Source organism: Fukomys damarensis, unplaced genomic scaffold, assembly GCF_012274545.1.
Source record: "Fukomys damarensis isolate Sample0158 unplaced genomic scaffold, DMR_v1.0_HiC HiC_scaffold_36, whole genome shotgun sequence".
Taxonomy (NCBI): Eukaryota; Metazoa; Chordata; class Mammalia; order Rodentia; family Bathyergidae; genus Fukomys; species Fukomys damarensis.
The window spans coordinates 40,864,047-40,879,860 of NW_022900948.1; the positions used below are offsets into that span (position 1 = coordinate 40,864,047).

A 15,814-nucleotide genomic window follows, 5' to 3' on the forward strand; every position below is an offset into this window, starting at 1 on the left:
AAAAAAAAAAAAAAAAAAAAAAAAAAAAAAAGAAATTGTCCATACTTAATCTTTTTAAATGAATCAATCTGAGATTTCAAAATCTACAATGAATAGGTTCAATCCCATTCTACTCTTGAGCATAGTCTAATTAAACTGAGAGAGCAAGAGAACATGAAAACTCACTTCTTTCTAAAACTGTAATTAAAACTATCTTTTTAACACATTGGTGAATCAAATTTATCAAATGATACTCTATAAACTTAACTGGAAAATCAGAAGAAAAATCAGAAGAAAATGCATCTCTAACCATGGAGGAAATGTCCAAGACCTCAGTGGAGTTCAGAAACCATGCACACAGTACTAGACCTAAATATACAATCTTGTGCCACACAATGACATTTCTAGCCAGCGATGGACTGTGTATACCATGGTGGGTTCAGATGATTACATCACTCTGTGACATAACAGCCACCTCAATCTGTGTTCATTCTATATTTGGACAACAAAATTGTCTAACAAAAACATTTCACATAATGTGTCTCAGAAGTTAAGGCTATGCTACGGTTTTTACCACACATATATATCTACAATAGTTAATTTATATCCCTTAACGTTATGGTCTCAAGATGCTTCCATTTTTCTAAAAATAACTCAAATTTATTATTTTTTATAACAGAGTAGTACTTTATTCATGTGTAAATACCACATTTTCTTTATCCATTCATCTGTCAATGGACATATAGGCTGCTTCCAAGATGTAGTTATTATACTGTGCTGTTATAAACATGGATATGTATGTATTTCTGTAATACGATTTTAACCTCTTTTGAGAAGATACCTAGATGGGAAATAACTGGGTCAAATGGAATGTCTGTTTTTAGTTTTTTGATGACTTTCTGCAATGATTTCCATAGTGGTTTTACTAGTTTACATTCCTACCAACAATGTAGAAGGTTTCTTTTTCCCCTTAATGGCTCGCCAGCAATTGTTATTATTTGGTTTTTTATAATGGTCATTCTTTCTGGGGTAAGATGGAATCTCAGTATTGATTTAATTTGTGTTTCTTTAATGGCCAATTGTGTCGAACATTTTTTCATGTATTTATTTGCCATCCAGTCTTCCTCAGAGAAGTGACTACTCATTTTATTTGCCCATTTTTTGATATGGTATTTCATTTGGGGAGGGGCTCTAATTGTTTTTTAGTTCTTTATATGTTCTAGATATTAGTCTTCTGTCTGAAGAATAGCTGGCAAAAGTTTTTTTCTATTCTGTAGGTTATTTCTTTACTCTTTTGGTTGTTTCCTTTGCTGTGCAGAAGCTTTTTAATTTGATATGATCCCATTTGTTCATTGTTGGTACTATTTCCTGTGCAACCAGTGTTCTGTTCAGAATGTCCTTGCCTAGTCCTATGACTTCCAGAAGAAAAGTGTTTCAGCTTTAACTTTTAGATCTTGGATCCATTTTTATTTTAATTTAGTACATGATAAAAAAAATATGGGTCTAGATTAAAACTATGGCATATGGATGGCCAGTTTTCCCAGCACCATTTATTAAAGAGGCTACCTCTAGGAAAAGGTTTTGGTGCCTTTGTCAAAGATCAAATAGTTGAATATGCTTGGGGTTGTCTGCATCCTCTATTCTGTTCCATTGATCAACATGTCTTATTTTTGTGACAGTGGCGTGCTATTTCTGTCACTGTAGCTTTGTAATATAACTTCAAATCTGGGATTGTGATACCTCCCACTTTGTTCCCAAATAATTATTTCTCTCCCTAAATATCCTCTAAAATTACAGACTCACCAAATTTCTACTTGACTTCTCCACTTGGATATTCACTACATTCCTCAGACTTTAAGTGTTCGTAACCAAACTCTCGATCTTCTGCCAAACCTACCCAACCTTCAATCCCTCCTCAGTTGATGGCAACTGAATTCTAACATGCTAAAAACTTAGGAGGTGTCTTGACTCTTCTCTCATACCCAACATCACACCCATCAACAGATCCTCCAAAAGATATTCAGAACCACCTCTATATCTAACAGATATGGATTATTACTTCATATTAAACTGGCCTTCCTGTTTCTGCCTTTGCCTCCCCCAGTCCAATCCCTGTGTCTTCCCAACACAACAGCTAATGCGGATCTTTAAAACTATAAAGTACAAACACGAATAAAAAGAGTAATCAGCAAATCTTACATAAAAATAAAGTTTGAGAAAAAAATTAGTTAAAAAACAAATGAAAAACTAGGAAAGAATCAAAGCTAATATCCCATATATATTCTAAAAGTAGAGAACATGACCAACAATCCTATAGAAAAATGGACAAGAAATATGAAAAATCCACAGAAAAAGAACTGCAAATGGCTCATAAGCAAGGGGAAAATCACTCAACTACACTAAGATACACAAATTACATGTACAGTGAGATACTGAGTCACATTTATCAGATTACTAAAAACCTAAATTTTTAGGCCATGAAGAAACACACAACTATGTACCTTACTGGTGGGGATGCAAAACAAAACCCCTATGAAGGAGCACAGGCAATACCTACCCTTTGACCCAATAATACTAGTTCTAGGATTCTAAACTTAGATACATTGGCAAAACAGAACAAATACATATAAGGCTATTTATTGTAATGTCACTTGCAACAGTAAAAGCCTAAAACCAACTGTATATTCTTCAAAAGCGGACTGTTTGACTAAATTATATTTTTACATCGTGGAGTACTACGCAACTATAAAATGGTATGAGATCTGTCTCTATATATTGCTCCAGAGTAATCCTCAGGACGTGCTGATAAGTGATATTATACGAAATAACACATAGTTTGGTATCTTTAAATTAAAAAGAGGGGATAGCTGGGTGTGGTGGCACACATCAGTAATTCCAGCATTCTGGGAGGCTGAGGAAGGAAGAACACAAGCTCAAGCCAAGCTTGGATAACAGCAAAAATGCTATCTCATAATAAAAAATAAAAAGGGCTAGCGCTGCTGCTTGGTACAAAAAGCCTGGGTTCAATCCCCAAAACCACAAAAAGTGGGGAGGGTGAATATAAATATACTTACATGTAGTATTAAGTAGAGAGAAAAATTAAAAGCTTTATAAAAATGATATAAGAAGAGTACAGCAGGCAGAAAGTGAAGCTAAATTTCTTTGATTCTACTTTTTTATGTTTTTGACTTTGTAACCATGTAAATGTCTTACATGATTATAAAAGAAAATTAAAGTACAACCACTAAAAACAAAAGCAAAATGAAATTAATGAACCTCAGTGTAATATTGAGTTGGCAGCTTAACTATAAAGAAAGTAATTATACTCAGGAAATTTATTTTCTTTTTTTGTTTTTTTGTTTTGTTTTTTTTTTTGGTACCGGGGATCGAACTCAGGTTCTTGTGTTTTCCAGGCAGGCACCAGAACCACTGAGCTAAATACCCAGATACTCAGGAAATTTATTGCTGAGCAACTTACCTGTTCGTTCCCTTAATGCAAGGGAACCCCCCCAAAAAAAAAACCCTTAAAAATCCTTTTATTAGTAGTATTATTGGTAATGATGTTGGTATTTCTATTCTGGAGACATTATTTCAGCATAAGAGAAAAGATACATGAATATAAATTCAAAAAGTAAATATTCTGTAATCATAAATTTGCACTGGAATTATCAGAATTAACTCATATTTCCTCTTCAGAAACTTTTTCTGAGTTCTACCCACTAAAAATGGCAACCAGTAAAAAATTAAGCAAGTAAGCATCTCTAGAGCTCAAGTTGTGGTCTCTGAGTGCCATTTACCACAAAAAAGAAGCAAGATGCCTTGAAAAAATGGCTGACTCCAAATTCAGGGAAGGCAATAGATATATAAGAGAAGCCCAGAACAGCTTGTCATACAAGAAAGCAAGAAAGCTATGAAAGATTACTGGCATTGTAAACAAAACCTAGAGGCCAGTATAAAGGGACTCATTACACAAAAGGACATCTTTAGCATCGAAAAGATTAACAGCTGCAATCAGCTGAAAAAATACCAAATATGCTTTAAAATTCATGCATTCATAATGATACAAAGACAAAAACCTTCATTGGTCATTGAGATAGGATGATAGGGAATAAACTCATGATTCTGAAAACTGTTTACAAAGGGAAAGAAGCATTTATCCTGCCTTTCTCATACGAACTGTGTCTGAGAACAACCAAATAATACATTAAGCTTCTCTACATTAAAAACTAATTAATAAAGAATAATAAAATTAGAAAGCACCATTTTGCCACTCCTAATGAAATAGTTAATTTCCCATCAATGGCCACTAAAACCAACAGGTGAAGCGCAGACAAGAATAACTCAATAATGGATGGCCAACACCTGGTTCCACCATCAGTCTTCACATCACAAAAAAGAGATGAGACAATATTCCGTATTTTCTGGTGTGGTACACTAGGAAGTATGAAAAAACAAAAATATTCTTATCAAAAACCAAACTTTATTTACGGCAATCATCTGCCAGTTTATAGAAAATAGTCCAACAACCATATTAAATGAGACCAAGAATATACAATTAAAATCTGAGGAAGACAGAAATGATTTCTTCAACAAATAAATTACAAGAAAAAAGCTGAAACAATCTACAGATTAAAAAGAAAATAAGATGGGCTGAGGATTTAGCTCAGTGGTTCCGCTGCCTGCCTTGCAAGCATAAGGACCAGAGTTCAATCCCCAGTACCAAAAAAGAAAATAAGACATATTAAGCAAAAGTAATATGTGGATGATAGTACTAAACCTACTGGGGGAAAAACAAACAAAAAATTCTGAGACAATGAGGGAAATGTGAACAGTGACTGATATATGATAATATTAAATTATTAAATTATTTCTTTCTAATATCATATTGTATTTCCTTATAATGGTTTTAAATGGTAATAATTATTTCTTTCAATTAATATAATGTTAAATACATTAAGATAATATTAAGAAATTTTAGGGCCGGGGATTTAGCTCAGTGGTTCCGCTGCCTGCCTTGCAAGCAAGTGCAAGGACCCAAGTTTGACCCCAGTACCAAAAAAAAAAGAAAGTAATTTTAGAGATCACTGGTATTGCAATTTTGTTATGTGTTACAAATACATAACCATTTAGGTATGAAATTATATGATAGCTGGAATTTCTTTAAAACTAATCCAGAAGAGGCAGGTAGTAGAATACATAAATGAAATAAAACCAGGCATGTTGGTAATGTGAAGCTGGGTGATAGGTGTTGGGGAATTCATTAAACCACTCTATCTCCTTTTATGCAAGTTTGAAATATTCTATAATGAAAAATTTTTAAAGGAAATTTAAACTGGAGAAAAATTACATATCACATCACTGCTATGATCAAGTAGTCTCACCTCAAAGTAAAAATGAAAGTTCCTACAGAACCCTCTATGACTGGGTCTCTCGTGACTGATTTCTCTGATGCTACTCTTCCTTCGTTTGCTTTTCTAACTGATACATTTCCTAAACATTCCTTGAATACACTAGCACACATCTGCCACCGTCTTCACATTTGCTGTTCCCTCCTCTTGGAACACTCATTCCTCAATTTCTGTATGACTTTCCTTCCTGTCACTGAGATCATTCTTCAAACATTCACTTCCTAATGAGGTCCTCCCTAATTATCCTATAAGAAAGAGTACAGTCCCTTGCCCAGCATTCCTACTGTTTTACATCGTTATTTCTTCTGTCCCTTGCTCCACTCTTACAGACTGTGCTTGTTTACTATCTATTTTCCTCCATTAGAATAGAAGCTCCATGAGGGCAAGGATTTTGTCTGGTTCACTATTTGTTAAGTAATTTATTACTTATGAATAATAAATATTTATTGGATGAGTGACTCTGGGCTCAAGGAGTGAAAAATAAACGTGGATGTGAGGAGCAGGAAAGAGGCAGAATACAGCAGATGGACACAAAGCAGAGATAAAATGGGAGACTTCGTGAGACCCTTCCTCCTGGTGCTAGAGCACTCATAAGGCACAGCTGTAATTCTTGAAGCTCTAATTCAAATTAAGCTTTTTCAAAAAATAAAGTTTTTATGTGCAAGTGAAAAACAGTAAACAATATAACAAAGTCTTTGTTACATGAAATTGGAAAAATTGTCTAGAAAAGCAACTATCATCAAGTTTATGAGGAAAACACTCTAATATTCAGGAAGATGAAAATGCTATTAGAATTAATACAGATTAATGAATACCTGGATACAAAACAAACAAAAACAATAGATTGGGAGAGGTTCTGCAGTGCTGGGGATTAAACCCAAGGCCTCACATATGCTAGGCAAGAACTACACCCATGGCAACAATAGATTTCTTTATGGAAGTCTAATACAGTTAGGGGCGTGTGGCTATTTACAAAGGTATATAAAACATCCAGAAACAGCCTTAATATGGAGACAACTACAAAACTTCATATTTATGAACTACTGGTGTGGACAAAAACACATAGAAATTATGTATGACTAGAATATTGTTTAAAATATATACACACACATATGAGACCTGCAATACATTAAAAATATTAAAACAGCAGTTACCTCTAGATGTGAGATGACTGATAGCTTATTATAATTTTTATTTTTTTAATACAGAGGGTTTGGTACCTTCCCCAAACTGTGGCCACAGTTGACAGAGAAGGAAAGGAACAAGGCAACATCAAAGATTCCATTGCTTCAGGAACTGTCCTAGCTGCCTACAGTATGAGAGAAGCAGAGTAGGAAGACTTTGGGGTTACACTGGCCAGGAGAAGAATTCTGGCTTTGCCATCTATTATTGGGAAGTATGTTGGAAGACTTATTCAGCTTGTGAACTCATTTTCTCAACAGTAATAGATTAAAAACCAATTTTTAGTTGTTGGTCTTGCATAAAGATGAAACAGTAGCATATTATATACACAAAGCTGGTTACCCATCAGAACTCCCAGGGAGATTTTGGAAACTACAGACTGTACTTCCTATCTAAGCATCAGGAATTCCACAGGTGGGGAGTACAAATGTATAAGGAGTATCACTATAACATGCACTCCGGGATGCGTTTGTAAATTTTTATACAGCCACCGTATTTGGAAATCTTTAAGAAACCAATAATAGAACTTACATGATCAAACTTCAGGAATACTTACAAATGATATGAATGATACTACTGAGCTACTTCACTTCATGTGTAAAATGCCTATCTTCCAATTAGATTTCAAGTTTCCTGAGGATAGAAGCATATACTTGTCCAAGCACTCAGCACAATCAGGAGGCTATAGAAAAATGCTAAATTTTGTTAATGTTAATGTTAAAGTTAAATGACTCAACAAATAATGTAGAAAAAATACTATTTACCTAATGCCTTTTTAAAAAAAGTATAGTGCTGGAGACTGAACCAAGGGTTGCATAGACACTAGGCAACTGCTCTACACTGAGCTACATCCCTTGCGCCGTGTGTGTGTGTGTGTGTGTGTGTGTGTGTGTGTGTGTGTGCATGTGCTTGTGCACATGTTAGTGGTTGTGCCCAGAGTGCCTCATACATGCTAAGCACACACTATAGCCTTTGAGCTACACTCCCAGCTTTCCTTTTTTTTTTTTTGGTTTTTTGAGACAGGGTCTCACTATGTAGTTGAGACTGCCCTGGAACTCACTATGTAGGCCAGGCTGGTCTCGAACTCACAACGATCCTCCTGCCTCAGCCTCCTGAGTGCTGGGATTAGAGGTGTGCGTCACCACGCCCAGCCCAGTTTTCCAATATCAGTCTGAAACAACAAAATGTAAAATACTGGGGTCTGGATATGACATTATTTCCAACAAAGCACACTTCTGATGACATCATCTTTACATTTACCTATGCAATATTGTTAGAGGAATATAAAAAACATCTTATTCCAAAGTACTGCATTTATCATGTGTTCTCACGGCACATGGATGAGTAAAGTTCATGAAAAACAATAGAGTATGAACAGGATGGCTTCTAACAGCCTTTCTAACTTCTCCATATTTACACTATTTTAAAGAATGGATCAAATTTAGATGGAATAATTACGGAAAAGGACATTCTATGGGAGCTCATCATATTTGTAATATTGACTTCTAGTACAGAATAAAATGAAACAAAAATAAGAAAAAATGTATGAAAGGATTTTTTAACAAACAGCTAGCAGAAAAAGAATGATGGAATGAATAAACAGTTACCTATCCCAAACTCTAAGGAAGATTAGATGTGGCCTTTCTTGCAAAAGAGAACATGTGTTTGAAAGATGTGTGAAAACTGAACGGTTGCTCAGTTTGCCAGGCAGCTGCTTAGTGGACTGCTGACTCCACTTTTGTAGCAGGCTTCAGGGTACCCAGAGTGCCACGCTGTGGGTTAATGATGGAACCCAGCCCAAGGAAGAATTCAAAGACATTCCTCTGTACACTGATAAAGAGCAATCCATCAGTAATGACCACCATGCAGGTTACCAGGACGGCCAGAATCAGGGTCAACATTTTAAACATAAAAGGACACATTAAGGTCCTTCTCCAGAAATTAGATTTCAAGGGCAATCACTGAAATCTGTGAGATAGGAAACTGAGAGAGAAATATACATACAAAGCATGATTGAAAGATATGGTATATTCAAATTTTTAAAAATTTATTATAGTAAAAGACACATCACCATTAAAACCATTCAAACATATTCATCCCATTGTTCTTGCCACTTTCTGAAGCATTTCTAGAAGACATTTTTATTGAGTGTCATTAGTTGCACTGTTATGGCTGTGTTGATGACCTGAATCAATTCAAAATGTTTACCTTTCATGATCATTTTGACTTTGGAGAAGGGCCAGAAGTCACACAGTGCCAAATTCAGTGAGTAAAGCAGATCAGGACAAACTGCAATATTTTTCCACTGACTGGTAGTTGGCAGCAGCATTTGCCATATTTTTTTATCACACCTTATAAAGCCACTCACAAAAGAGGTCTTTCAGAACTGCTTCAGAAAGTGGCAAGAAATAATAAGACAGGGCCAGCGATTTGGCTCAGTGGTTCTGCTGCCTGTCTTGCAAGCACAAGGGCCCAAGTTCAATCCCTGGTACCAAAAAAAGAAAAAGATAGGATAAGTGTGTCTGAAGTGAGGGGAAGTATTTGTGTGTGTATGTGGAGGGGGGTAACGGCAATGTCTCTTTTACTATAATAATTTCTAAAAATTTAAACAGTAGCTGCATTTTTTATTTTTTGTGTAAAATGGACAGTGTGGCTACAAATGAATGCAAAAAGAATACTATTATTCCTCCAGCACATTCTGTGCAATAATGAACACAGTTAAAATGGATTCAACTTAAAGGAACAAATGGGAGAGAAGCAAAGTAGATGTATCAAAATTTAACCTGAACTGTCATATTGTAGAAGGGATTACTGTACTCATACTTGAGGTGCTCTGTTCACCCTATTTTTATTTATTTATTTAAAGATGTGGAAGTGAAGAAGGCAACAGGTAGCTGTAAAAATACAGGAACTTAGATAAAAGCGGCTGTGTATTTAGGAACTACATTACGACATATTAGAAAATGTGAAGAAAGTGGACAAGATGAATGATACAAAGTGTTCTCAGTTTGTATTAAACACAACAGAGAGAAGTATTAATAAGGCCAACAGAAGAGGCCAGCTTAGTAAGATTTTTTTAAATATCAAAAATAAAACCAAAGAGCTGGGGATTTGGCTCACTGAGCACCATGCCTGCCTTGAAAGCACAAGGTTCTGAGTTCAATCCCTGGTACCAAAAATAAAAATAAAAAAATAAAACCAAAGAGATATTCAAGCACTACAAGTCACAGAGTGAGATATGAGCAGGAAAAGGAAGAAAATGAAATTTCCTATTCTACATAGTCATTATTTAGAAGCAATCATTAGGAAAAGCATACCTAGTGAGGTTACTGGAGTCTATAATCATAACAGGAGAAGGCAAGAAACAGTGCAGTTTAGTATGAAACTGGCCTTTGTATGAGGACACAGCTGGATATAAAACATGGTACTATCACACCTACTACCTGCTAGTTCTGTAACTTAGCAAATTAATGAAATGTCTCTGGGCCTCTGTCTCATCTGTAAATAATAGCAAAAATATCTACAACTTGCAAGATTGTTGCATTAGGTAATTCATGTAAAGTATTTAATATAGCAGTAGGTAGGTACTGTTGTTATTATAATAATCATTAACATTGCTAGTCTTATAATTATTGTGTACCAATGGAGACAGCAAAGAATTATTAGGTATCTGTTACATACCAATATGATACTCTTTTTATTTCCCCCACTTGGCAGTGAAGAATAAACCTAGGGATTTCACAATGACCTACACCTCCATCCACTTTTTAATTTTTTATTTTCAAAAAAGGTCTTACTAACTCACTAAGTTGCCTAGGCTGGGCTTGAATCTGCGATCCTCCTGCTTCAGCCCCCAGAGCGGTAAGGTTACAAGTGTGTGCCAACACACTCAACTAGATATTTCTTTTAAAAGAGAATGACGAGAAAACCTAGGAAACATGCTATAACCATGATTAAGTATTTTAGTAGTAATTTACTTTTGAAATGGTTTTTTAAAAGTCTTTTCTTCTTGAGAGCTGGAAGCTTTGAAAATTAATATGGTCAGCCTTTATAACACATACCGTATGAACACATACAGCAAATGCAAAAAATACCAGCAATATAATGGCTTTAAGCTAAAAGAATTAGCATATATGCAAAAAATCATTATTAGGGCCACTAATGACGCAAAGGTAAGTCTAGGTTAGAACTGGCTATAGCATGATCTATAATCCAGAGACATATCTTAAAAAGCATAGGATAATCCTTGGCTCTAAAAGCAAGGTACTGAAATATTTTGTACAAAATATCCCCTACGCACATGAATCTCTGTGACCCAAAGTGAAAGGTGGACAAAAAATACAAGACCTAAAGAACACACAGCTTCAGTGAGCCAAGGCCACAAGGGAAAGAGCTCAACGCTCAAAACATAACAGTATCTGCCCAGAGGGTTTAAAAAGATGAATTAAAAACAAAAGTTCTTATATAATAATATAAACTAAATATATAAATATTGAATTAAGAATTAAAATTATCTCCATTTACCTGATTGCTTAGAATTTCTTTCTTTCCACTGAATATTTTTGCATTTGATCTGGTTTTGTCTCTCTTTTCGGAGTCGTTCTAATCTTTGAGCTTGAAAAGAAATATTATAACTATAAGTTTGTCAATGAAAGTTTACTATAAACAAAGACATAATTAACTACCTTTATATGAATAAAGATGTTTTATATTGTATATGTAGGGAAAAAGACATAAAATTTTAAAGGTGGCACCCCTGAAAAGCAAATACCAACAAAAACATGAAAATATTCTTGATTTATAATTGAAATTAGAGGATATAAAACATTAATAGAGATCATAAAGATAGTATTAACATGGAAGAGAATAATAAAATGTGAAAACTTCTGTGATTAATATGACATTTCATTATATAAATCATTAATAACGGTCTTAAAGGAATTTTAATGCACAAATGAACTGAAGTGAATATTACATTACAGGAATAAAATTACTGTTATGAATTACTCTACCCGTTTCAAAAATTAAAGATAAATGAACTTAGACTAGACTATTAAAGTTTTAAATATAAAATCCTTTATCTAAAAATCATGAAAATTATAAAATGTCAAAGCTATATAAATTAGCATAGCTTTTCTTCAGTGGGCTGAAACAGTTTATAGGTAGTAAAATAAATGATTTGTATCTTTGTAACATTAGTCAAATCTTAAAAAGAACAATTTTTCTTTTAAAAAAATTTAAGATATGCTGACAGTATCAAAGTAAATTCTTTAGTCACTAGGACAACCAACAATCTCAATTAATTAATTAGCATCTTAAGTGCTACCTAAAGAAATTTCAATGTCATGGGTTACCTAAAATTATGCATTTGTGATCACATTGCTACTGGCTGATCCATCTTCAAAAATTGGTAAACTGATCCTATAAAGAAATACCATCCGGCACCCATTAACAATTGCTGCATTAGAGATCACAACGGGAAGGAAAGTTACAACTGATTCCATCTCTTGAAATTGTTTTCTCTTCCTAATCTTTAGCATCCTATTCTGGCACATTACTAATAGAAAATAAAGTACATTTCTTTTTCAACCACTTTGAAAGTGGGAAATCATACACTCTTGCCTTGGCATTGTAGTAAGGAAACATTGAAGATAATCTTGCCAGAAATTTAAACTGTCCTGGCAAAAGCATTCTGACAATGTCACTATATTTTAACCAAATTCCACTGAAGAAAAATACATTCAATTGCAATTAATAAATGTGAAGGGTACAGCCAAAGTAATATAACCATAAAGCTCTCAATTTAGCATCATCCTCCTATTGAAATCCATTTGACCTGTCATATAAGATATCATCTCAATAACCTGCAAGGAGGTCAATTTCAACTAGAGAACTGAGAATCAATGATTCTAAATTATATTCAAACCTTCACTCAAATCCTATTTTGATAAAAGTTCCTTTAGATATTGGGAAATGCTATTAATTATTTCCATCATGAGAGCAAATTATTCTTTTTGATGTCATATATGGTGAACTCTGAACCAAAGCCTTAATGTGGCTTTCATTGTATACTGTATACAGCTCTACCTGCAATAAACCTTTATGTACAATTACTTTTGATCCACAAAATACACAAATATTTTCAATGTTGTTTTATATCCTGCCATGACCTTTCATCAGAGTTAGCGGTTACTGCTGCTAATTTAGAGATTGTATTTTCTGATGATCTAAAAAAATAAAAATTACCTCCTAGAATAACCTGTCATATCAGAACTACAATATATATTTTAAATACTACATCTAAGTAAGGCCTTGGTTTATCACATTCCCCTTGAAAGGCTACCATAAAGTATAAGCTGGAAAAAAGGCAATGAATAAGTTTAAAGCTAATAATCAAATATATAAGCCAAAATTGAGCAATTTTTAAACCACAAAGATGAAAGGGTAGTGACAACCTAATAAGGGTAGTATCAAAAACAGGGGCACCTTTTCTTTTTTTGGTACTGGGAATCGAACTCTGGACCTTGCTCTTGTGAGGTAGGCAGTGGCACCACTGAGCTACATCCCCGGCCCTAGGGGCATCTTTTCTAATTTCCCAATGTAAGAATTCCTATTAAAAATCAGCCCTTCTGAGCTAAATTAAATCTTTCCTCCTTTAAAAAGAAACAAATAAACATTAAAAATGTAAAATAAGGGCCGGAGATTTAGCTTAGTAGTTCCATTGCCTGCCTCTCAAGTGCAAGGACCCAAGTTCAATCCCCAGTGCCAAAAAGATAAGGATAAAAATAAAAATCAGCCATTGGGCCAGGGATTTCCATGCCTGTCCTTCTGAAGCACAAGGTGCTGAGTTTGATCCCCGGGAGAGAAAAAAGTAAATAAAATAACATAAGATCAGGGATAATCAGTTGTCTCAGCCCCCCACCCCTTCCATCCCCTTACAATTCCTACAGGGGTAAGAACCGTCTCAGGCAACAGCCTATACTTCTTAGCTGGTCAGCTCCCTGCATTAAAAGTTCTTTATTTCGTCAACTCAACCTGAAACCTGCCTCCAGGTAATCTTACCTACTGGACTAATGTTGTTCTGTAAAGACAGTCAAAAAACAGGGGCACATACCTTTCCACAAGTGCCTTTTACAAAGATAAGATAGCACATGTCGTTCCTCCTCACTTTTCCACCTATTTCTCTTCTGTTCACTTCCTTTTTAATAACATCACTCCAGAGAACCACTCCATTCATGCTTGCAGATATGGAGATGTTGCTCAGACTCAGTCTGACACTTGAATGTTCCTATTAATATACAGAAAGTTCCCCCCATTGAACCTATCCCGGCATTATGCATCACCGCATAAGACTGTGTACTGATTTAAAGTTCAGAAGACATGACTAGAAGACAACGTTTACCTGTGTTTGAGCGTCTTCTAATACCAAAGTCCCAACTTGAGGTAATATCGACTGACTGGGCGTACACATAGCCCTGAGTCTCACCATTGCTTCCCTGAATTTCTGACCCACTGTCTCCAGTCATTGAAGGAGGATGAATCTTCTCTAGGTCAACATCATGATCAATGAGAACCATCTCACACATTCCTGTGTCATCACTGGTCACATGTGACTGTCGAATATGAGCTAGAATGATAGTTGGATTGTCCAAGAAGGCCATCCTTTCTGTGGGCCAATTTCCTTAAAAGGCTATTTTCTCCTCTTCATATTGCTTCACGAGCTCACCTACCTAGAAACATGATATACACAGCAATATTTAATAAGGCACAAAATGACTGAATCATTTTTCAAACAAATTCAATGCGGTAAAATGCTACCTGGAAAAATCAATATTTATCCGTATATGTAGGAGTTTAAAAAGAGTAAGTCAAAGCTGAAAGGAACTCCTATAAGCACTATGGGCTATGGCTCTAGTCAATGAGATCTCCATGGTATCAGAGAGGAAAGCTTGTTCTCTTGCAAAACATATAACAGTACCTCCTTAGTCGGGTTACTCAAAGCACAGAACTACTGCTAAAGCAATTGTATCTTTCCTTTCTCCCTTCACTCCCATGCAGTATTCTCATGATTTTATAAGGCTGTGGGGGAATGAGTTGTATTTTCCTCAAATGATACTATATTTCATCCATTTACATTTTTTCCTTCCTGTCATATGATTGTGAAGTATTTAAAAGGGCACAATGCTTTCTGAGATGCTGGGGATTTTACAAAAGTGTACACCACAGTAATTTTGCTCAATAAACATATTTCCCTTTCTTTTGATTTAAGATAGTATTGTGCTTTTAAAATAAAACTTATTAATCAAAGTTGCCTTGCTACAGGATTAATTTCTTATTTTAGAAACCTAATTATAAGAGTGGCTTCCTCGATCCTGTTAAAACAATAACAATGTTTATTCTAAAAATAAGACAGTACCTGCTCAGTTAAATGGGAATACTCAACAAAGAAAATATTACAGAACAGTCATTAGGAACTAGGCCCTAGAGACAGAACTGGGTTCAATCCTGGCCCTGTCACTTGCTTGGGATTCAATCTTGGTCGAAGTACTTAAACTTGTTTAGCTTCTCTTCATGTTCTTCATTCATAAATAGAAGTTCCAAGGATAACAGGATATAGAGGTGATGAGGCAAGTAAAGTATTCAAAAGACTACACAGTACATGATTAAGCAAATATAGGCTGCTATTCATAAGCATGATGATGGTAAAAATATCACTAGTTTCAGTTTTGAATGCTTCTTTATTCATAAAACCTATAAATGTATCATCCTTCTTTGGTAAATGGATGGCAGACAAAAATAAATCTGTAGTTCCTTTGTGGCAGAGGATACTGCAGCTCATCTGGATCACCTACTTCTTTCCCCAAAATCATTCTGAAAATCAAGGAATATGAAAGCTTCACTGAATATGCTCCTGGGGATAGTCCTGGAAGAGTTTTATTTTCAGAAATACCTGTAACTGCCAGGCATGGTGGTGCTGAGGCAGAAGGACTGCAACTTCAAGCCCAGCCTTGAAGTTAGCCTTAGTGACTTAGCAATACCCTCTCTCTCTCAAAAAAAAAAAAATAAATAAATAAATAAAAATAAATAAATAAGGGCTGGGGCTAACGACCTAGGTTAAATCTCTGGTACTGCAAAAACAAAACAAAAGAAAACAACCTATAACTGAGGCTAGGAATGTAGCTCAGCAGGTAGGTGACCTGTCTAACATGTACAGCTCTGCATTTCATCCCTGCTATGGGGGGGGG

The 15,814-nt window shown here is 35.1% G+C and overlaps 1 protein-coding gene across 8 annotated transcripts in view; it reads right to left on the reverse strand.

Annotated features, from left to right (window-relative positions):
• Positions 1-15,814, reverse strand: part of Mapkap1 (MAPK associated protein 1) — a 221,560-nt gene that overhangs the window by 175,618 nt on the left and 30,128 nt on the right. For 7 of the 8 annotated variants that reach the window (XM_010613545.3, XM_010613541.3, XM_033759243.1 and 4 more), the window contains 2 exons: positions 13,972-14,299; positions 11,094-11,183 (listed from right to left, as the gene is read on the reverse strand). In XM_010613545.3, coding sequence (XP_010611847.1) covers positions 11,094-11,183; positions 13,972-14,230 — 349 coding nt within the window. In that variant the 5' untranslated portion in view covers positions 14,231-14,299. Of the gene's footprint in view, positions 1-11,093; positions 11,184-13,683; positions 13,708-13,971; positions 14,300-15,814 lie in introns of those variants that run through there. The other variant, XM_033759248.1, reaches the window with a different exon arrangement.